The 24,358-nt window shown below is 37.9% G+C and overlaps 1 protein-coding gene across 1 annotated transcript in view; it reads right to left on the reverse strand.

The window, feature by feature from the left end:
* The window catches only part of ryr3 (ryanodine receptor 3), a 120,698-nt gene that overhangs the window by 32,039 nt on the left and 64,301 nt on the right, over window positions 1-24,358 (reverse strand). Inside the window, exons 39-56 of the mRNA XM_042390463.1 lie at window positions 23,872-24,072; window positions 21,100-21,202; window positions 20,697-20,831; window positions 13,687-13,960; window positions 13,381-13,495; window positions 11,362-11,494; window positions 8,979-9,082; window positions 7,843-7,978; window positions 6,968-7,151; window positions 5,650-5,752; window positions 5,024-5,144; window positions 4,406-4,575; window positions 2,765-2,985; window positions 1,811-1,901; window positions 1,405-1,545; window positions 601-764; window positions 296-374; window positions 80-169 (exon numbers count right to left, since the gene is read on the reverse strand). Coding sequence (XP_042246397.1) covers window positions 80-169; window positions 296-374; window positions 601-764; window positions 1,405-1,545; window positions 1,811-1,901; window positions 2,765-2,985; window positions 4,406-4,575; window positions 5,024-5,144; window positions 5,650-5,752; window positions 6,968-7,151; window positions 7,843-7,978; window positions 8,979-9,082; window positions 11,362-11,494; window positions 13,381-13,495; window positions 13,687-13,960; window positions 20,697-20,831; window positions 21,100-21,202; window positions 23,872-24,072 — 2,565 coding nt within the window. The remainder of the gene's footprint in view (window positions 1-79; window positions 170-295; window positions 375-600; window positions 765-1,404; window positions 1,546-1,810; window positions 1,902-2,764; window positions 2,986-4,405; window positions 4,576-5,023; window positions 5,145-5,649; window positions 5,753-6,967; window positions 7,152-7,842; window positions 7,979-8,978; window positions 9,083-11,361; window positions 11,495-13,380; window positions 13,496-13,686; window positions 13,961-20,696; window positions 20,832-21,099; window positions 21,203-23,871; window positions 24,073-24,358) is intronic.

Raw genomic sequence — 24,358 nt, forward strand, 5'->3', positions numbered from 1 at the left:
GATATATTCTCTTTCAGGTATCAGATGTTGTTTAAACATTCCCCTAGCAGCAGCTGTCTGTGTACCGGTGTGCATGTACCTTCTCACTCAGAGCTTTATAAGGCTTCAGCAGTGGATGGGTTTTGGCGTGCTCGTCCATATTGTCTCCATGTTTCCAGCCTGCTGACACCTGCAACAACCAAACAATGTAGACCACATTTAGAAGTCCTCAATTCCCATAATTTTGTTCTGCTTCTTCCACATCTCTACTGTATATGTAGAAATAAATCAAATGTCAGACCACACAGGGACTGACCTTCTCTGAGGACCACTTATCATGGGAATGCTCTGCATATTTGTTGGCAATGTACTCGAGTTTTTCAGGAAGGGAGATGCTGAAAAATACAGATAATGTTTGTCATTATATCATGTAAATTGCACTTGTATATTTAGCAGGTAAAAGCTTTGTTTTCGGCTTTGGTTTGTAGCTTTTAACAAAAATCTTATATTTGGCAAAACACAATCAGTTTAAGACTTAAGATTAATTTCCACATTGTGACTTTTATCTCCTTGACTCTAAATAAGTGAGTGAGTAGGTAGGTATATTTTCAAACCACTCACTTGGCAGTGTTTATAGGTTTGGGATCAAAGTTGCCCTGTGCATCCACTGATGTCTGTTTCTCCAGTGTTGCCCCTAAACTGGCATCCACAAAGTCAGGAGGCAGGGCTCCAGCGATGGCACACAGGCATAAGTTGGCCGTTTTGAAAAGTTCAGAATCATACTTCTACAGAACAGAAGACAAACAGACAAGGGAGAAGGGTTACACACTGATTATCCAACCATTTTCTCTGCAGTTGTTGAGGCCATGTCTCTTTAGCTATTAGATGGACAGACGGAGCAGAGCAGAGCCAGAGAAAGAAGAGGAATAGGAAAGAAAATGAAAGCCAGAGAGCAGGAAAAGTCTGCACCAAGTGGCAGCCTGTCACAGACTGATAAATGATTCATCTGTTTCGGTTTCGCCTCAGCTGCAGTGCTCACAAGCACTTCATTGAGCTTTCACTTCACTACCTCTGACTACCAAGAACTTTTCTCCTCTCAGGAGAGCCATACTTGAGCGGTGAAAATCCAAGATTTTCAGAGAAAAAGAATATTAAAAAAACAGCAGAAAATAGTGTAAAGCTTTATGAGAGCAAGCACCACTACTAGGCCACTAAAACATTATGCAACAGAGAGTGATTTAAGGTAAACACTTCCTCATCTCCTTATTTATTCTCAGAGATGGAAAATGGGCAAGAAGAAGAACAGATACAGAAAATACAGAGAAGTATTATAGCTTTCCAAAATCATGAATTATTTCCTGGTCCATGCACATTCTGTCATCTTATCTTAATAAATAATCTATAAAACATGGTTTCCGGCTGTACCTTCTGAGACAGGGAGTCAAAGATTCCCCAGAAGAGTTTCTTGGTGAGGAGGATCTCCTCATCTGAGGCTATGCCAAAGCTGCTCATACCAGACGGCAGACAGTAGTACTTCCAGTTCTGCTCGTAGTGGTGGGTCAGCAGCTGGAGATCACAGATACAAGAGAGCATAAAAAGTCAGGTTCAAATGTATTGAATATTGTTACGTCAATGACTGGACAGTGCTTATTCACTGAGAAAACAAGTGAGATATAAAATGCTTTGACAAGGAGACATTTATATTTATTATGAGTGTTGAGTGTGCTGGAAATGAGGATGATAGATGGGTTGTGAAATACGAGATGCCTCTGATTGCTTGTATTCATAAATCAAACACAATATGGTCAACAGACAGTGTCCAGTGTCTCACCCGGAGAGGTATTTTGCAGTATTCGGTAAGCATGGGAACATCAAACACCAGCCGTCTGAGCAGCTGCTGCATCATGGAGGGACGCAGATGCCTGTAAAATAAATATAGATTGTTTAAACATAAAAATAAAGAAGGAGAAAGTAAAGACTAGATATCAAATAAATAACTAACTGCAGATTCAAGCAACGTTCATTTCAGCAATATGCAGAACTGATCTGATATAATTCTCACTTGTGCAATTAATCCAGTTGGAGCACCTGAGTAGAAATAGATTATCCAAGACTTGGTGTAAACTGGTTTAACTGTATGAAGGACAACTCTCAGTAAAGCCCAGAATGTCAGCTGTAATGTAACCATAAATACCTGGCAGACATACTATATGCACAGAGCTGCATGACTCAGAGTCAACGGAGGTCAAACTTTGTCACAGAAATCCAAAATGACTGCCAAATGTTATGTGGTAAAACTCCTTAATTATCAGTGTGATCACTCTGTAATACTAAGTAGGTTCTTAATTAATGATAATGTTGCTGATGCTAACTTTGGCATCAATAGAGCTGAATTTATAACATGTCAATCCTTCCAATAGCACAGCATGGCAGTTATTCTTTGTTGAATATGTATGAGGTCCTCAAAAATGACTGGGTTTACCAATAATTAAAGTAAAAAATATGTCATATTATTTGTTTCTAAAAGTGATTAAAAGCCAGGGTGCTGGTTAAATTAACCCAAATATCAAATTTGCCTTAATTTAATGTGATTAAATCAATGTTTCCTGGTTGTTCAAGTGAGGTGGAAGAGAGGGCTTTTCAATATGTGTTGTACTAAAGCTTGAGGCAAGCTATTTGACAGTAGAACTCTTTTGAATACAACAGTGTGCAGCCTCTGTCAATCTCCAGCTCTTCTTTAATATTTTCACTCAGCAGAGTCTGAGCAAAGCTTGGCAAGCCTTACTTGCAGATAGCCAGCAGACAGTCTTCAATGGCATCCCTTTGGGCTTTAGTGAGTGAGCGGCCTTTGGACAGCCGGTAGATGGTGTGTAGCGTGGAGTCGATCAGCTGTGCGTAGTGCTCTGTGTTTTCAAAGAGAGCGGCACAGCGGGTCAGCAGAGGCAGCAGAGCTGATCCGATGTATCTGTTCATGGCCAACGCCGTCTCACTGGTACTTAACACCTCCTGTTGGACAGAGAACAATAGGTATACAATAGCTGAAGGACGGAGAGGCACGCTACAGTCTTGTCAAGATTAGTGGAAGGTTGGAGTGATTATAGGCTCCTGGCAGGAGCAAAAAGAAATAATATGTGGTTCACTGGCAGATAAAAACAGTAAAGCCCTGTTAAAGTGGAGTTGCAAAACATCCATTTCCCCCTGATGTCACAGTTAGTGAATGATTGAAATGATGCCCAAGATTTGAAAATTGACTGAATATGAATGGTTTTATGAAAGATTTCTGTATGTTCTTACTTTTAAATTTGACTTTTATGGGGGACAGGAGATGGTGGTGATAGTGCAAAGTGCAGTTTACCTTACTATATGTATGCAAATTGAAAAAGCAAACAAATCTTACTGGTGAAAAACTAACTCCAGACTTAATGCCAAACAACGACTTGTAGAGGAACTGAAGAAGTTGAGTCATTACTATCTTACATAAACATTATAAACTTAAAATGTTTGTCTTGGAGTAATAAAGCCCGCTGAAGACTTGAGATGACTTTATGGGGACAAATATGACTTTTCTTGATACAAGAACACAGATTCTTTTTCAATAATTCAGTTTTTTATTAATCTAAAAAGCTGACAAGGCAACATGAGCCTCAAACATGTTGAGGAAAACTTCCCTGTTAAATCAGATCAGGTAATTGTGGAGTAACAAAACTGCTCAAAAAATAAAAATCGAACCTGACACCCCTCATTGAAAATTTCTCATTGACAAACACAGTAGATTCACTGCATGTTCGATGTAAGAAACAGAACCTGTGGTAAATGATGGCAATAGTAATCATTTTTACACTAATTCAGCTGATAAGTTATATGGAGAGCAATTATATTTCCTCTAGAGAAATTTCTGAAATATTCACAGTGGTTTACTGGTGATTCTCACATTGCCCCAGCAGGGAGTGTTATGTCTCTAAGTATTAGACCAACATGATAAGTCGAACTACTGATCAGACACATAAACTTACAAAAATATATTGAATAAGCTCATTTCTCATTTTCTGTGGATGAGAAGATGTTTACTGTTTCTAATGGGATGATTTTACCAGTGATTATGTTAATGCATCTAACAACTTGGAGGCAGTCATGACGAGGCTTTGTCCTGATTGTATTACTGAGCAATCAGTGTTCATTGTTTGCTGAGATTATCTGACTCTACACACACACACAACTTTAATGAGCAAACTGGGAACGCAAGCATAACTCCATGCACTAAATTAAAGAACACCATTTGAGTCAGAAATGTAATAGCCATGGAGATGAGAAAGATGATAAAATAAATAGACACAAATGTTTTGGTAGCTATTGAGTCTAAAATGGGTATTTGAAGGCGTAAGGGTTGCTAGGGATTAAAGTTATTTAGTTTTTTTTTCACACTCACTGTGTCCAGAGACGCCGAGGCTCGGAGGTCAGGCAGGAAGCCGACCTCCAATAGGTGGAGCAGGAAGCTCTGGTCCTCGATCCCATACACTCTGTCCAGGAAGAGCACCATGGGGGCCTTGTGGTCCGGACAGAAACAGGCTGACATGTCGGGTTCTGTCACTGAGCCATCTGAAGGTTTTTTAGAAAAGAAAGTTTTTTTTTTTTTTTTTTTTTTTTTAAATCAAGATATACACTTTGTTAATGTTGTATTTGTTATTTCTATCTCTTATCTATAATCTGATCTGATCTTTCTAGTATTTCAGACTATTTAAGTAAAGAAAAAACAGGCTTAAACATCGGGGATTGGTAGATGGGGATGAGTTCAGTCATTTAAGATGCAGCTTGCGTTCTTAAAACATGGCACATAGAAAATTGGAAATGTAGTTAATTTTCTGGTGTGATTGCTGCTGATGATAGCTTTTTTTTTTTTTTTTTAGGTAAGCTGATAACTACACATAAAATTATAAGCAAAGCACAAACAGGAGTGTACAGATATTAACTCCTGAATGATTCCTGGCTGCTACAGTAGAACACAGTTATTTACAATAATATACCTCCAGCAGGCAGACCACCATACCTTTATTAACCACAGGCGTTCTGAGGGGGATGCTGATGATGCCAACCAGGTCTTTAGTGGGAACCAGAGAGCGCAGGATAGCTCGGATACGCAGCGCCTCACCTTTACCCGCATTGATAAGCTTTTAGAGATACAAACAGAGACATAGTCGGCATAAACCTTGCTATTTAATTCAGGTCACTGCAGCAATACCACTGTATATAATGGGTTCTGGATAGCTGAGAGTCTGTGCATGATGAAAAGGCATCTAGTAGGCCTATGACAGGGGGAAAGTGATGAATGTGTAGCAGAATATGTTACCAAATTTAAATCTAGTAGCACAGTACAGTATTGTAGCTGTAATTGAAAAGTTAAAAATTGGTTTATTCTGTGTTTTTATGTTGTGAATCCTCATAAAAGAGGCGCCTTCAACAAAACACAAAGGGAGGGTCTTCCTGTCTCTTTTTATACAGTATGTTTACCAATTTTAGAAGGCAAACAAATACTATAATTACAGTTATATTTATGACAGATGATGTTAAAAAAGCACTATGAAGATACTCTCGGAGGAACCAGACTTATGATGATCCAAATTCTACTCCTTTTGATTTATTTTTACAAATGCAGGATGCTGTCGAGAGCCTCACATGCATCTCTGGAGCACAGCGTCCCAGCAGGTCAATAAGAGCTGAGTAGAACGACATGATGGCATTGCCCATGTGGATAATTTCTTCCTCTTCCTCACCAGACCTGAAACATACAGACACACAAACACAACTCTGTCACTTAGTCATATATTTCTTCATATATTTAAGAAAGATATTGTCCATCCATGGTAGTCGGAGACTCAGGAACCGTAAACTTATAGGTTTAATAAGGTAGTTTGAGAAGAAAAAAGAGGAGAAACAGAGGAGCAGTAGATGGGTAATTTTGTGAGCATTTGTAACAGTGTTTTTGCACAATACATGATCTCCTTACAGGCCACTATGTTATACATATTGATTTTGACCTGCTTCCCAATTCCTCTCCTCACATCAGGCAATAATAACCTTACCCATTAAAATGCATCCAGTGTATTACAGGCTTTGCATACTGATCTGAGCAGGCAGGCACCAACACTTTCCACAAACTCGCTTCAATCAATATCAACGCTGCATTAATTTTTTTCTTGAGTCTCTAACCTCTAGTATATCTGCATGATGTCTTTATGTTTAACCTGTGTCCTAAAATTTCTCTGATTTAGCCATTCAAGACTCTACTTCTATTCAAGTAAAGTGTGATGTTCACACACACTGACAATAAGCTTTTCAGAAAAGTAGGAGGCATCTTGCATCCAGCAATTAAAGCTGTGAGAGGAAACACATTTGCATATTCATAGATTCTGGATTTTTCCATGAGGGAGACTGTTTTTGTCAAAACTATGTCAGATAAATTATTATTCAAAGCAGAGCATCTCTACAGTATTTGTCTTAAAATTTGTCTGGAGGGGAACATTAATCTAAACTGACCTGGTTTAATAAAACATTATGTTGTACAGTGGTTAAATAAAATAAATAATTTCCTCTTTAAAGACTTTCCTATTTTAGCAGGAGACATTTTAGTAAATAATTTCAATAAAATTAAACCCCTCATATTCAAACAGAGCAATAACCTCCTTCTCTTTCCTTTGTGCAGGCTTCCACAAAGAAGTAACCTTCAATATCTTCCCAGTAATGTGAATGAACAATATATCAAATTCATACTGACATGGCACCATTAAAGTGTGTACTAACTAAAGATAATGCAGCACTCAGAAAGACACTGAAATTCCCCACAAAGACACAGATAATGTGAGACTTAATCACTACTGATTGCTTTCGATCCACTGAATGGGTTTTTGTCATGATGATCTAAATGCTGATTGAGAGGCTTTTCCACCCTCACAAGAACAGAAAATGTGTAAGAGAAACTGGTGTGGATTCTTACACAGTATTGACTGCAGCAGGAGTTTTAGGCAGGTCCAGAGCTGGATCCTCAGAGATCTTGATGGCTTCGTTCATGGCGGCCAGCAGACCCTGGCCTCCCTCTCCCCTCAGGGCGGGGCCGAAACACTCTGGACGCCTGATCAACAGCTTCACCACCACGTTGGCGTTTTCCTCCACACTCTCACCTGATATGCAAAAACAAGAAGGCCAATAGACGGGTATTTAGATGAAACTTTCTCACACATTAGGTGATGATTTAAATAATCCCCGAAAGGAAAGGTCAGTGTCAGCGAGAGGGCAGAAATCCTGGAAGTGGTATTCAGTGCTCTGCTAAAGGACTATTTAATTTTTTATCCAGGGAAAGCTCACTGACACTTCCACTTGGGTTTCCCAGTCATGGCAACTGAGCAGCACCACAGTTGTTGGTAAAATGTCTTGCACAAGGTCACTTTAGTTAAGTATTTATAGTTATGGAGGATTAGGGTTAATGAAGGGAAGGTGATTCTGTGATTTCTGCCTGTTTTTAATTTCTCTACCTATTACTGTAATAACAGTGTCACAAAAACATAACCATGCAAACACCACATCTACACACCACTCACAAAGACAGATTCACAGGGGTAATGAATCCTCTCAGTTGTATTTGTCTCCACATGCAGGTTTTCATAAAGCTGAAATGACTTTTTCTAGTTTTGCAAAAACAAATTGTATTCTTAAGGCCTAACAAACATGTTGAATATGTTTTCTGCATCATAAAACATTTACAAGACCTCATTTTGAAACAGCTCCACAAGTGGACAAAAACTCCAAAGTGTATTTTTAAAACGCTACATTAACTGTATTTTCTTGTTGAACTCAGTATGGAAGTCAACATACCGTTGCAGAAGACAGCAAACCTCAAGAAGGACAGATAACGCTCTCCCTCTATGGGGTTCCAGCCCAGGTCTGGGTAACCCTTGGCAACCAATATGGCACAACTCTGAAGACCACAGCCTGCCAAGTATGTCACCACCTACACACACACACACACAAAATTCTGTTTCACTCCTGGGTGTATTATGATGGCACACAGTCTTTTTGACAGTCAGTTTCAGTAACAGTGATGGTTTAAAAGCATTTGCTCTGTTAGCTTACTAAACTGGCAGAACGTCATACTTAATTTTTCACTGGGAAAATGTATGTGGTATGAAGTTTCTATTTCTATCTGACCTTGTTTCACCATAAGTCAGCTGTGAGAAGTTTTAATAAGAAGTCATCTCAGTAGTTGATAATGAAAATTAATGTGCTGATCATTTTGCATTTCAGACCGTTTCCGTACTTCATTCTAATATGACATAAAAAATACTGATATCACTTGAATATTATAAAATCTCAAGGACAAGCAAGACTAATTTCATCTCACCATCTGAGTACTAAGAGTCTCTTTGACTAAAAGGTTGTTTCAGAGCACTTAATCTACATAAAACTAAATTTACTCTTAAAACGAGAATATCTGGTTCTCTAATTTCAGCATGTTTCATGTAATTTGATTCAAATTCTCTTTAATTCCACAGCGCCTGGAATAATATTTAACACTAAAGTAAATCTATCATAGTCAGATCTATCTGCTACAACAACAAATACCTCAGGGTCAGTTTTAATGAACAGAATAAAAAACTGCATGGTAATCTAAATCAGCCTGAAACCACAAAGTGCAGTGCTTTGTGGCTGAGTTGTGGCATGACAGCATTTAAATAAGCTTTCTGTACAAATTGCACATTTCTGCCGACAAAAGAAATGAGTGACACAGCTCAACAAATACAAGTTGATATTTTTGTACTTTCTATTACACTGAGCTGAAGCAATTTTGCTGGGTTGCTACATTTTAATAGTGGTTTGAGGATCAATTATGGTAAAATTATAACAAATTCTATTACGTCTCAGATTCTTACGCAGCCTCAGTCCTTTAGTTGCAGTCAAGCGTGAAATGAATACTGCACTGAGCTTCAGATTTGAGTCCTGAAGCAACAAACCTTCTCCAGATCAGGTTCCTCCAGGGCCAGAGCCAGGCCGTTATTGTCCATCACTGAAGATGCAGCCACATCCAGTGGAGTGGAGCCTCGCATAGCTTCAGAGGCTAAACACACAAACACAAAAACATACAGGCAAGTGTCACCAGCAAAGCCAAAAGGCACTTTATATTTGTTCCATACTAAACAACAGGGGGCAGTCTGTCTACATTTGCTATCCTATTATTCTCTGTTTTACCCAGAATAGCAGGTGGTGTTCAAGTGTTCAGGTTTACAGTTGATCTTTGGACAGATGCAGACTTCATATTACAAATGACATACTAATTAAAAAATGTTTTTGGAATATTATTCAAACATTTTACATATTTATTGTTAAAGGAGAACAAAATATTATTTCCAATAGATTTCTTGCAAACCCAGCAGATTCTCACACATTTAATAACAGCACTTAAACTCTGAACTTAGTGTCAAAATATTGAGGTGATATAGCAATGCAGTGATTGAGAATTTTCTCAGTTTGAATTCCAGACCTAATGAAACTTTTGAGAAGCCATTATGAAAAAAATACATAATTATACATTAATACATATGATGCATTGAATGTGAGCTATATCACTTTCACTAGACATCTGCAACTCCTCGTGTTTCTAACAATTAGCATTAATATAGTAATCAATGCACATTTTAATAGGCAAATCAAAACATTTGAGCACCACAGACACAGAAAATTTCTTAAATTTTAATTAATGAATCCTTTGTGTTTCTATATGCAAAAAACACTCCCTGACTATGTCAATGGCTCAAAATAACTGTGCACAATTGCGTGGCAATTATTAATTAAACAATTAGTAATAAATATATATTATTTAATAACAATTAATACATACAATAATTGGCTTATACTTAGAACCAGAAAATTTAGGTGTGCTGGCAACCTGCCCCCCAAAGCATGCGCCACCACAGGCGACTCGCAGGTCAAAAGGCAAAGAGAAAAGTCAAAGTGCGCCAGAAATGGCCAAAAGGCAGTGCAATAAGGCTGATCGTGTTAATATGTTGAGCAGATGGACAGGGGGTGCATGCGTACCAAGTATTGGCCCCATAATGGTAATAGAAAAGCAGGTATTTAAAAATGTAACTGTAGACACCCAATCTGATCCAAGGAATCCACAACGTTTTCTTCTAGGCCTCAGGATTAATGAGTTATTTGCCAAAAAACAAAAAAACAAAAAACATAACTGTCTGACCACATGGTTGCACTGTTGGTGCCATTTTTTATAGGCTGAAGGTATCCACACAGGGACCAAATGTACCAAGTTTAATGACTGTAAGTGACACAGCTCTAGAGAAAAGGTCGAAGTAGCCAATTGCATCCACATGTTGCATTGGGACAGATACAAAAAAAAAGGCTACTTAAAACTCATTATGTGAAAACTGTGCATCAGACTGCTACCAAAACTCATAGTATACTTATCAGCTGGGCATGCTATCAGTGTACATGTAACTCCAAAATTGCAGGAGGAATAGCTCACTGAACTTTTGGTGGAAGTATAAAAATAAAATGAAAGAGAATAATAAGTATGTAGAATAACAACAGTTGTGCACACTTAACTATGTCTGTCATGCAGGCAAACTTATCATTTGGGACAATCAGCTTTGAAATGATCATTTACCCAAAGAAAACATAAAGCCCATGTCCTGTTCATGCTGTGGTTTACAGAAGTGAGCAAATAAATGTTTCACGTTAGGCATCACAATCTGGTGTTTTTGCATTAATTTATTCTCTCCAGACCATGTGACCCTCCCCTCTTTCACATGCAGGTGCTTTAGTTTACAGCAGCAGCAGCCGGAGCCCAGTGACTCATCAGTTCTGCCCTGCATGCCTAAATAACCGTTGTCCCTCATTTCTCTCCCTCTCTCTCTGCCGTTCTTCTTTCTCTATCAGTGACCCCTTTTTCATTCTCACACTGATACCCTGGCATTTTGAATCAGAGGCTGTTATTTTTCTTAACCCACCGCTTGTCATAATATGGTTGATAAGTTTGTGCCGACACTTCAATTAGCTGAAAAACTCATCCAGTAAGTAGCACCTATTGGTTTCAGTGAATTTGACATTATTTTGGGAACAGAAAAACACATTTTTTCTGTTTCTACTGTGGTGAAGAAATTCAAAAAATGTCAAGGAGCCCCTTTAACTTATCCTCAATATTTTTGTTTTTCACTGCTTCCTTCTCCAACTTTTACTAGTCATCTCTTCTTTTACTTTTAAAAAGCCAGTTTCATTCCTCTTGCTTATCCTTTATATTAACATTCTTCCATACATTTTTAAACCTCGTCTTCCTCTCTCAGATTGACAACAGTCTCATTTAGCAAATTTGTTGCTGCTTACCCAGCCCGACGCTGCTGTTTTCCAGCAGGTAGCTCAGGTGATCAAACATGGCTTTCTGGTTCTGGCGGCTAATACGACAGAAGTAGCACAAGAAACGACAGCAGCTCGCCACCATTTTGGGGAAGGCGATCTCCTGTGGATGAAGAAATGAAAACAGATTTAGAAAGATGTGCTGGAGTCAAAACCCTTAGTTTTATATGAACTTTTCTGAAGTTGCTCTAGAGACAAGAGTATATTTTTAAAGATGAAATCTAGTGTTTTTCCACAGAAGTGACTGCAGGAGCGCAGGCGGATTGTGATCTATTTTGATATGTCTAGAGGCTGCTGAGTCTTATGTGTTTGGCTCTGATAATGGTCTGCGACTATCAATAAACTCATGGTGCAGTCAATAAATAAAATGCTGTTTCTGTTCACAACACAACAACTGGAAAATCATTTCACTGTCAAGCATTTTTGCATTCTATGCCTTTTTCTCTGTGTCATCCTATTTTTTGTAGGTTCTAGTATGGGTTGAGTCCAAGCTTCAGTCAGAGCATAAATCTAACAGTGGAGTAATTTTTGTCCACACCAGAGATGAAAGTAAATTGCAAGAGGAATAGATAGATACTAGAGGGAGGGAAATCTTCCTCTTGCCTCCGGCAAATTACACTCTGCAAATATACACAGCGCAAGTTGCCCTAACTGCTCAACTTTCCATCACACTGAATGCTTCCACCTCTATAACCAGCCAAAGCACTTTAACCTTTAGACTGTGTTTAAGGGCAGTGAGAAGTTTCTCAGTATTAATGCTACCTGTAAGGTAATCCTGCGCAGGACTGGGAATCAACATTTTATTTAAGTCTGGGTTGAAAAATAGCAAACCTTGATTATAGCCTTGATTATATTTTTAGATGATTCTGTGAACAAAGCCATAACTAGAAAATTCATTACCCAACTAAATCATGGCTTGACATTATTCTGTACAGTGCCATGACTAAGACAACATTATAGATAATAAAAGAGTAAATACTGCAAACCTGATCTACAAGCTATGCTTACTGCCACTTTATATGGCTACTGTAAGTGAACTACACATATCAAGTGGCAGTAAACTGGTCTGGAATTTATGTCTGAGACTGTGTGATCAGACTGCCAGCGTCAGATGTGAAGGCCTTAATGTCTCCCTGAGGTCTGTCTGCCTGTCTGAGGTTCACTTCATGCTTGGCACTAGCTGTGGCATTAAATCACAACCATCTCCTTCCAGCTTCTGTCAGCGCTGCCCAAAAAGGACACACTTGAGAGGCCTCCCTCTCACGCCTTTCATGCCCACTCCTTTACCTAGTTTACTCCTCTGACCTCTCCATTACCCTTGTGGTTTTTCTGGGTATTGGGTTGTTGCTCTTGGCTTACTTCACCCTCTTAGGATAAAATGTATTTTCCTGAGATCAGTATACTACAGAAGCACATTGCATAACTATCAGAATAAAGCATGCAATAAAGTACAATAAACATTTGCAATGACAATATAGCTGATTCCTAATCAGGTCACAGAATACCGTGTAACACCAGACCTCGTAATTGTAAGATAGTAAGTCATAATTACAAGATAAGTTCTCTAATGTTTTTTTTTTCCCTTTGGTAAAAACAGATTGAATTCAGGAACAAAAAAGCCAATCTATATATTTGTGTTTGCATTTACCTCCACATCGAAAGAGTGCTTAAGAGTAGGCAAATTAGACTTGTAATGGATTTAAAAGTGACTGCTGTGTTTGACATAGAAAATTTCTCCCAATTAGTGACATTTAGTACTGCACACTAAACCCTAATACTTCAGGGTCATCGGATTTTATTACTTTGGGATTAAGGATGTTTTGAGGTGGCAGGAATAAAAGGTTTCCTTGTTCCTGTGCAAATTCCTGTGGGTCATGTAAGCATCCATCAACACTAGAAAGTATATTTTTCCAGTATATTTTTTGGGTCAAAGAGAAAGCCAAAAAGCTGCCACTTACAAGGGTTAAATTAAGTTAAAACTACACCTACCTGTGACTTGTCTCCTCCCAGCACGTTGACCATGACCTCCATTACAGTCTCGTGCATTCCCAGCACTCTCATCAGGTTGGGATGCTGGTAGAAAACCTTGTTGTTCATGATGTCACTGGAAACACAAGAAAGTGATTTGTGAAGGTCACAGTATATTGTACATCCCAACATTTTGAGGCAATATACTTCCTTCTTTGTACATGTATCTATATGGATAGGACTGTGTAATGAGGAACAAACATACATTGCCTTAAAAGAAATACTTCAGAGAGATTTCACTGCATATATTGCATCATATTTTCTTACCCAAGTCCGTCGATCATGAGTTTCTCCTCCTCTTTGCCCATACGCACTGACAGCAGAGACCTGATCTGACCAAGAGATGCCAGTAGGTTAATAGCATCCATCACAGACGCAGCACTGATGGTGTAGGACTTCTTCATAGCCCGAAGCAGCTCCCCGATGCCGTCATACTGCCTCCTCAGCAGGCTGAACATCACTCTGACCAGCTCTGGGTCCTGGATGTGAGACTCCTGGGCCCAGCTCGTTATAGTCTGGGAGATCAGCTCCTTCAGGTTGGCTGGAGAAGTGAAAATTCAACATCCACACGGTGAATAATGGTACAAAGGGTCGTTAAGATAATGGAGCAACCACACTTCACCACCACTGAACAGAAAGTGTGTTCCTGTATGTCTTGCATTGTTTTTGAATTCCTTTAATACTATTTGGAAATAAAGAGTGCAGCTGCACAGGTAGCAAAAAAAAAAAATGTTGCTACTGCATCTATACAGATGATGATAACACAAACATATATATCCGAATAGATCTGACATAGATAGACACAATCAGTGACAAACTGGAAGGAAAATCCTCTCATCTAATAATAACTTGAGGAAAAATATTCTCATCTAGATGAAGACAAAGTAAAACATAACACTGAAATAAAAACTGTCTCCTAATCAGCATCTGGTGCACTGTGTGGATCAAACAGGACTCCCAATGAGATGTGTTACATTTTTTAAATTTTCTCATCCCTTTTGGTATGCTGTGGTATAAAATGTAAAGCTGCAACAATTAGTCAATTAGTTGATCAAATTAATTGGCAACTATTTTGATAATTGTTTGTCATTTTTCATGCAAAAAAGCTGAATGTTCACCTTCTCATATGTGAAGATTTGCTGCTTTTCTTTGTCATATTTTAGGTATATAGGTTATAGGATATAGATTTTGGACTGTTACTTGGACAAAACAAGCAAATTGAAGACATCATTGTGAGCTCTGAGAAATTGTGAATGCCATTTATTCAAAATTTTTAAGAATTTTATAGACAAAGACATTTAATTGCACTTTCCTCATCCATGCATTTGAAATTAACTCTTTCTCTGTTCCAACAATGCTATTTGTATATACTTTAATTAAAATATTAGTCAAAATGTTTGTTGATTAAGCAGCATCAAACGGCATCATTCTGCCATTTTTAACAAACTGGAACTCACTGAAGCTTTGTAGGGAATAACAAAAATGCCAGACACAGGCAGCAGACTGCATCTCTAGTCAGTTTTTCTCTGTGCCACTGCACCAACAATACCTTATAATATTGTGCTGTGCAAAAATATCCCAGATTTACAACAGGTGTCCAAGGGTGGAACCAGAATAAGTAATGTTTCTGAGTCTGCAGTCCTATTGTGTTTATTTTTACTGGAGGTAAATCAGGCCTCTGTAGCTGTATTTTATCCTATGTATGAATCAAGGCAACACAAACACACATACACACATAAAAGCTGTTAGAAAAGGTTCAAATCTGTGGTAATGAAATGTGGAATTACTGTGTGAGAGCAACAGCATTTCTCTTCAACACAGACGAGCCTGTCAAGACTCATTAGAATGCAAAACAAAACAAAACATTATTTTCTGTGTATAAGAACAAAGTGCTGAGACTGGCTCATACTACAAGATCTGCTCCAGGTCCAGGAATGCCAGTTTACGTCTTCAAACAATGACTCACAGTCTATTAACTCAGACTAAATACGTTGAAAATGTACATACACCACAGTAAAGTGATGATACGAACACGAGTCGAAATAAGTATGTTTTACCCTTCTTTTAATCTGTATTTGCAAGTTAAATATTCTCTCAGTATTACAGGAGTATTTTACAGCCATGAGGTACAACTTCTGTATTCTTACTGAAGCAGCTGGGTTCATGTTCTACAGGGCATTTCATTGGTAGTCTCATATATCTATATATTTTTATTACTGATTATTTTCTCCATTAATCATTTAATTATTAGGTCCAGAACATGTCATCACTACTTCCTAAAGCCCAAGATAATGTCTTCAAACACCAAAAATCCAGAGATATTCGATTTACTATCACAGAGTAAACAGAAAAAAACAGCAAATCCTCACAATGGAGAAGCTGAAACTAGATAATGTTTGAAATTTCTGCTTGAAAAGTTACTTTGATTTATTGCTTACAAAAGTAGCTGGTGAATACTTTTCTGTCGATAGACTGATCACTCCATCTCTAAACAGAAATAATTCATGGCCGACTTATAATAACAGAGCTGTTCACATTGCAGGAAAACTCAAGCCATAATGCATAAGGCACTCTCAACCCTGACTCAACACCATCTTACATTAAAACATCATACATTTTACATTTGATCAGAAACCTTGGAGGAGCTCCATGGCTGTCTGTGGTTATTACATTTACATTTCAGAAATTTAATCAGACCACTAGGTCAGAAATGACTTACAAAATCTTAAAAGGTAAAGAAGCTTAAACTTATATATCACCCACATGACAATCATCCAAAAAGGAGCTCAAGAGGAACCACAACAGTACCAAAGCAGAAGAATAAGTAAAACATTTTGTGCTATCCATGAAAATTTTCTATCACCAGGAAGGTAAATGTATAACTAAGCAAAAAGAGCTTGGATCAAAAATAGAGCCAAGCACAAGTTTAGTATACTGTAAGTATCATTATTCATGTCAGGAGACATGTAATTTGACTTGATGACCCAACCATATGCATGTGCTGGTCATCATGTACACTGATGACACTGTCATTTATACATCAGGAAATGCTTCAATGCTGTTGCAGATCCATTAAAAGTGTACATTGAAGAAGTATCTGGTAGGTTTGACACCTTGAGTCTGGAAATGCAGTTTGATCTATCACTATAAAAAAAGTATGAATAAATAAAGAGATTAAATAAATGTACTGCTTAAGCCGTCTCAGCTGAGCACTAGAAAGAGAAAAGGTAATTGAAGCATATTTATAGAATGGCTTTTACACATAGTGTCCACTTATCAAACTGGGAGTTTTGGGAGTTACATGTACAGTATGAGGCTGTAAAGCTCTAACAGTCCCGGATCACTGCTCTGCTCCCCCAAGTCCAGTTCAGGGTTAGAAGACAGTGATTGAATTTTTAAGCAAAATGCAGCTACCACTACTTTTTAAAAAGTGTTTTCCTTAGTGCATTACGTTATCTATGACTTATTAATGGTAAGAGTAAAATTGACTTTTGTCCGTCCTTCAAAACATTTAGACTCCAACAGGAGTACCTTGGACGGAAAGGTCTGCAGAGACACAACTATGGGGTCTTTCAATTTAAAAAGAGTTTTTCATAAAAAAGAATAAAGTTTGTAATCTACCTCCGTGATTCATTTCACCCACATTTACAGCAGTGAAAATGCTCAAATCTAGACACAGTGGACAAACTGACATGAGATGAAAAATAAAAATGTAGCCCACACTGGGAGAATTTCTTCTTACAAAGTTGTTAAGTCTGGGTGAGGCTTTGAACTGCATCTTAAGGTCTCATGAGACTTCAATCTCAGAGATGACAAGCAACAATAAAAGAAGGCACAACTACAGAGGAACTCAGTGACCTGGACTGATAAATGTAGTGGCTACAGCTAAATGCTGCACCACTACTTCCAAATGATAACATTGTTATTCCAAAGCTATCACTGAACTGTGAGTGTTTAAGTCAAACACTCCAACATCTGTAGCAAACAGAGGGTCGGATTCGTGCAGACTTCTAATGAGAGGCGAGACAGATCCAAACAGAGGGAGCCAGATGCCCTGAAGATGAATGTCCCGCAGCTTTACATCTGCTCTGCATCGTCTCAAACAGTAGCTCACATGGGAGTCATCACAAACACAAAACTACCCTGTCTGCAAGCTAATCTCCAAATGACCACACACAATATGGCGTCATTAATAAACACTTTTAGGTTTACAATTAAAATCTTTTGGATTTTGATTCAATAAACCCCCATCTTTTCAGCAATAGCTGTTAAATTTACATTCTGTAATCACCTCTTTATATATTATTTATTATTGTTAGTGGTGGAGTCTGCCATTCCCGTACTGGATTAAAATTGCCAACCCACGCACAAGGGATTCACAGGAAACAATGAATGCATGTCATCCAGTGTTACTGTTTTTAATTTTATGTCAGACTAAAAGGTTAACTGTGAGCTGCCAGAGTGATTAGATAAAGAGCTGCAGACGAAAGGCTGTACACCTCCTCAGCAAGGTAAACAAATTCCTGTTGCCAGTACTGGGCTCTGCTGTGAGAGGAAGACTACTCTCACCGTGTGCAGCATGAAATCAGATCACAGTTATTGACTGACTTCTTTATTAAAACAACTTGAGTTTATTTGGTGTGCTATAAACAGATACATCAGTTGCTCCTCTGTTGTGGTTCTGACAAAGCAGCTGCTCAAAGAGTGTTTGCTGTAGTATTACTTATATTGTTATTATAACTGTACTTACAATCCGTGTACCTTCGTCTTAATCAATTTCCTATTCTGAAACGAAAATCGGAAAATGAAAAACAGGGTTTTTATAAAAATAATTTTATCACTCAATTTGAAAAAAATGATATCAAAGCATTTTCTGACAAAAAACAGAATTTGTAGAAAAAGGCTTGAAATTCTGTTTTTTCATTTCTCAAGTTTCATTTTTTCTTGATAAGGAGCCCTCTATCTAGGGTTAATATTAATCCTAACAGTTCAACTGTATTAACAATAGCTACAACATTGACAGTTCAGGGTGTCATCAACAAAAGGTGTCACCAAGTCAACCAGGATTGAAATCTTAAGGATTATAACTTTAATAGCTGAAGTGCTTGTGAATTAATTTTCAGCAGAGACGGGAACACTGAGTTGGCCATATTGATAATTGTACTATTACAAAATATCAAATCTTTTTTTTGCTCCTGTTAACTTTTTTTTGTAATATTTGTGGTGCCACAGCAAAAGCTGCAGTGCTTGTCATCACTGACAAGTTAATACTGTTTTATAACTAAAAGACTTTTTAAAAAATCTCTCAAGATGCAGATGGTAGATATGAAGAGCACTGCAAGCTGGTGTATGGATACATAAAATGAAGGATAATTTACAAGTACTGCATAGTAATCACATTAAAGCAACCAACCTCCATTACACACCAAATTCAATCATGTGTTCTAAAACCAATTTAAATAGTTACAACATCTGATATTTAAAATTGTGCATATAACCCACTCACTCCCTGAGAGAGTTTAAGAACAAAACAACTGAGATGAGGCTGTCAACAGCAGACAAAACATGGAGCTGCTCCACTGACAATGAACCGCAGACTGATTTTGAAGATGACTTAACATTTCTGTTCTGTTCTGTTCTGTGATGGTGCTAATAGCTCTGAAGCTGTAAGACACTATTCTTTATAAAACCACCCTGCCACAGTGCTCCTCCATAGCCAAAAAGCTCTATGCTGGCAACTGTACTGAGAATGTGTTGAATCTTATTCTCGTAGATTTAGGAACAAACCCTGTTCATATGAACCATTTTCTTTGTTATAAAAATTAGTCATAACTAGGGATGCAGCTAACAAGTAACTTTCATTATTGATTAATCTGCTATTATTTTCTCTATTCATCATTTGGTCTGTAAAATGTCAAGAAATAGTGAAAAATGACAATTTCCTAAAGCTCAAGGTGATGTGATCAAGTTGTTTGTTTTGTCAGTCAAAATTACAAAAATATTCAGTTTACTATCTCAAAAGACAAAGTAAGCAGTAAATCCTCATTAAGAAGCTTTAACAATTAAATATTTGGCATTTTTGCTTGGAAAATAACATAAATGAATAATCAAAAATATCAAAATAGTTGCCAATTCATTTTCTGTCCAATCGACTTATTGTTGCAGCCCTACTCATAAAAGTCGGTTATGTTTGTATATTTTTTGTAATAGTGAATGATGAACTTACTTATGTTTTGATTGATTTGGTGTTATTCAGATTATACATTAGGGTGCATAATCTTAAATATACAGACATTCAGATAACATTTACATGTTTCAAAAATGACAGAATAATAGACTGTAAGAGCAGCTTGTTTCCTCCACTAATCATTTAGCTTGACTACTTCAATATGATGTAGAGAATGTAATGCATTGGTCTCTCAGAATCATCTTGAATCACATCATCTGTCCACTTATAGAGCTGTTCAATAATGCAGGGTAGGTGTGGGAGGCCAGAGTAAGGCATTAAAATTTATAGCAAAGAGTCTTGCAAAGGCTGTCCATTAGTCTTCTATTATTTGAAACAGAACATACTGTGCCTTCAGCAAAACGCATTAGAAAAGAATATTGAAACCACTGACTCAAGGGGAAAGCAAAGACCTTGTCAAACCAGTCGAATGGCAGTGTCTTTTGCTCTGTATCATTTATGATGAATAAATCCATATGACAGATGTGGCATATCAAAGCTAATGTTTTGTAACATGTACAGTATAGAGATTTGGATTAAAAGATTTCAGATGGCTTATGGCTTATTGCCTTTCCAGCAAACCTTTTGATATTAAATAGATGCTGATAATGATGGTACGCAACATCACTGAAATCCTGTGTAACTGTTGCACAGCACCAAGATGAAAGTTGAGGTGATGAGACTTAGTCTGCCTCCACTGCATCTGCATCATTTTATGAAACCACGATCTTCAGACATCAGTTCAAAAGTCACAAATCTGGGTTCACTGTCCCTTAAGAACATGTTATAATATGTTGTTAATACTCTCATGTGGTTTGACAGTTTACTTGTGTGTTGTCTTTTTGCCAGCATTTCCCACTTTAAAATGAGATACATACTTCATATATATATATATAGTGTGAATTCCTTCATCTCTTAGATGTGATCTAGTGCATCTGAATAAGTTAAAGTTTAATTGAAACGCTGTGCTGTGAGATCTTCAGAAACTCTGGTAAAACCTAAGTGTTTAGGTTAGCAAGAATTATTCCTCTTTTTTCTTAAAGTGACTTACTGGGAGCTGCCTGTTCCATCTCTGTGGGTTCCACCTCCGCCTTCTGAGGTGGGCCCTTGATCTTGTAGAGCAAAGCGAGGAGACGGCCTTTTATTGAAGTGTCTTGCTCTTCCTCATCCTCCTCCACTGGAATTCCTGCAAGGGGAAAGACATTTCTGTCAGACAGCCTGAATTTCCACCTGTTATTATCTGCCTTCAAGTTCAACCGTTTAAAAAGGAGCCAAGTTTTTTTTTTCTTAGTCAAAGGTCAAGAACAAACATGTTGGAACTGAATCAGTTTGCGTGACAAAATACTTCACCTTAACTGAAACATAAGCAGCAAGTATGGACATCTGTGAGCAGTCATGAGCAATATTTATATAATAAATGTACATTATGTATTGAGGAAGCAGTTGGACTCTACCACAGTGCAGTCGCAGTTCTTCATGGAAGCCAACGAGTTCATCCTGGATGTCTTCGGGACAGGGGCAGTCATCCCCTGCATTGAAATTCAACAGGATGTTGATCTGCAGGAAACAGACAAACAGAACAATACAGTTAGAAGGGGAAGGGAACACAAAAATATGTTTTGGGGAGCAGTGGAAGTAGAAGAATTGATAAATAAGCGCACAAGCATGTGAGAGAATGAATAAAAGAAGAATGGCATAGCAGAGAGCAGTGGAAAGACAGAGGATAGCACAATCATTATTCAGAGTCACGCTCAATAGCAGAATTACTCATGTAGTCTCCTGCAATGAGCTCTCACACGGGCTTTTCAGATTGTATCCGTCTGATCAATGCAGAAAGATAGTCTGAAGCATTTTACATCAAGTCTAGGGACAAGAGAAAGTGAAAACCTTTAAAGTAATTCTTCATCATGTGACATTATTTAGCTTTAATGATGAGGTTTCCTAAATGGTTACAAATCTACTGTGTCTGCTGTATGTCACAAGCTAACTATAAAACAGACTAAATATAAATGAGATGCTTACTCAGGCTAAGCAAATGCAGAGTCCAGTTTAGGCTATTCTGAAGTCTATTTCTAGCAGGACTTTTTAATAAACCATAGGAGGAACATACAGCGATACAGCATACACCTGCTGCTGACCACTACTACTTATTTTTCAATGTAGCTGTAGGCTTGTGCTTATCTGCAAGGTTTTATAAGCTCAGAGGGAGTGCAATTAAATACTTTGAACATAAAAGCTTTCCAGTCCTGCAGAGCTTAACTTTGGCTCACTCTTTGCAATGCAGCTTTGTTGTATGCAGAAATGCTACTCAGCACAAAAACAAGTGATCTGAAACAGAAACAAAACAGAAAAGAAACAACTGGAACCTTTTGGCTACTGGGCAGGAAGAATAATATTATACCTCTATCTCCCTCCTGTCTTTGGCCCCGGGACACAGAAAGAGAGAAATGGGTGTTGAATGAGGCCTAGTCATTAAGTACAACGATCTGAGCCTCTGGCATGCCGGTGTGCTGACGCAGTTATTACACACTGAGCTGAAAAACACTGAAAGCATGCGGTGTACGGGAGGGCACAACTTACCAATACTTAACCAAAGGGTTACGACCACTCTGTCTATCTAGGTCATTTAGATAATAAATAAAGCAAGAAACAAAAAATGATTTTTACGGGAGCACAGAGGAATTTTTTATTCATTAATTTCGAACCAACAGATATATATTCTCTATAGTCTGTTCACATTAGGGCTGCTAATGGCTGCTTGATTAATAGTTGCTCTATAAAATGTCAGAAAATAGTATCAAATGTTGATTAGAATTTGCGGGAGCCCAAGTTGACAATTTCAAATTGATTTCGCTGATCAACACCCAAAATGTTATGTTTAATATCATAGAAGATGAAGAAAAGAAATATTCACATTTGAGAAGTAGAAACCAGTGAATTTTTGCCATTTTTGCTTCAAATCAATTATGAAAACCGTCGTTGAATAATGACTTTTTTGTCGATCAACTGATCGATTAATCAGCTAATCGTTGCAGCCCCAATACACATAATGCTGAATTTACTAAAGCATGAGTTTAACTTAATATTATTGCCATAAATGTTAGTCACCTTCATTCATTCCCATTTATGGACCCAAAGGGAGAGTATCGTGGATCCAAATAAACAATAAGGGTAACACAGTCTAGTCTGCCCCCTGGCTGACCATCGCCTGACATGGTGCAACGAAACCTGAGTCTGACCTCTCTGAGTAGCTGATTGCTTCAACATCTGCTGTGAAAGTGAGTCAACCCTGAGAGGAATAATTTGGTCTTAAAGGTTCAGATACCACAGATTGCTCCAGTTTGATTTAGGTTTCCTAGCAGCATCTGCTGTACTGTATGTTCTGGTCAAACTAGTAGTTTTGAACATCTAGCTGAGATGACTTTGCATTTTTGTACTTCCTTGTGCTTTTATAGTCAGTTTTCTCTAGCAACCTGCTCTGAACTCTGCAAAGCATTTTAAGGTTATGGATATATTTTCAGTGCTGGTGTGATTGAATATGTTCACATACTCACAGAGCTGCTTGTGTGTGTGTCACACACTGCTTCAATCCTGTCCAATTACATTGTTACCATGATGACGAGTTGTTACTGTCGGTGCCATGTACATGTTAATGCAATGTTCAAGGTTCGCAAACAAATGAAAAAATGATCAAGACAACAGAGAACAGGTGAGTTTTGAGAAATCTTTTCAGAACAGTTTTGGTTAATAAATATTTATGTGGGTGCATCTGAGAGGATATGATGATATGATATGAGGGCATTGTTATGGACCTCTGGTCTTGTAAAAAATCCTATATGGTCACTTAATAAAACATTCAGTAACTCTGGTCTATGCTGTAAATTTCACCTCTGGGACTAATAACGATTTTCTAATCTAAATACGAGCAGTTTGACTTTCACTGCACAGTCAAATCACTGTGCCTTACACATGGCACAATTTACCCTTTGGGAATATCAGCTGAAAATAAAGTTAAGGACCAACCAAAAACCAAAAAGGCACGTAAACTGCAAACCTCTGTTCCATTCAAGGTCATTCTTTTTTTTTTCATCCCAAGGCTCAAGTGATCATTCTGGGCTTTTGTGCCAATATAATACTTCAAACAACCTTGAACATACATTACATTTCAAACAGGATATAAACAATTCTTCATACGCCGCTTGTCTCACTGCAGTATTGTACATTACCTGCTCTTGTGGAGGTGAACGAAACTCTTTGGTCTTCTTGGCAGTGACGGCGGCAGACATGTTGAGCGCCTGCATGAGCTCATTGTAGCGGAACTTCTGGTTGAACTGCAGCTTGGCCACAAAGTTGTCAGAGAACGCGACGATGGCCTCGATGCGGTGCTTCAGCTCACAGTCGCAGAAGTAGTGCAGCAGCTCACACATCTGAAAAACCCATTCAAAGAGGTTAATTCAGCAGGGATAAAGAAGTAAATTTTGAATTAAAAGTTTCGTTTCTCTTTCTGTGTCTGTATTGTTTGATATGGTTTTTGAATAACTGGTCATTTTTTTTAATCATCAAATGATTTAGAGTTTTTTGAGTTGAAACAAAGAGATCTCAGATATATCACAGAGATTATCTGTCCCCATCATTCATGGATTAAAGCTGTGTTTATTAAGTTTGAATGTTTCTTGCATTGGGAAGTTTTTGTCATTGAAGGAAACATTAGTA

This window comes from Thunnus maccoyii, chromosome 17 (genome assembly GCF_910596095.1).
Source record: "Thunnus maccoyii chromosome 17, fThuMac1.1, whole genome shotgun sequence".
Lineage (NCBI taxonomy): Eukaryota > Metazoa > Chordata > Actinopteri > Scombriformes > Scombridae > Thunnus > Thunnus maccoyii.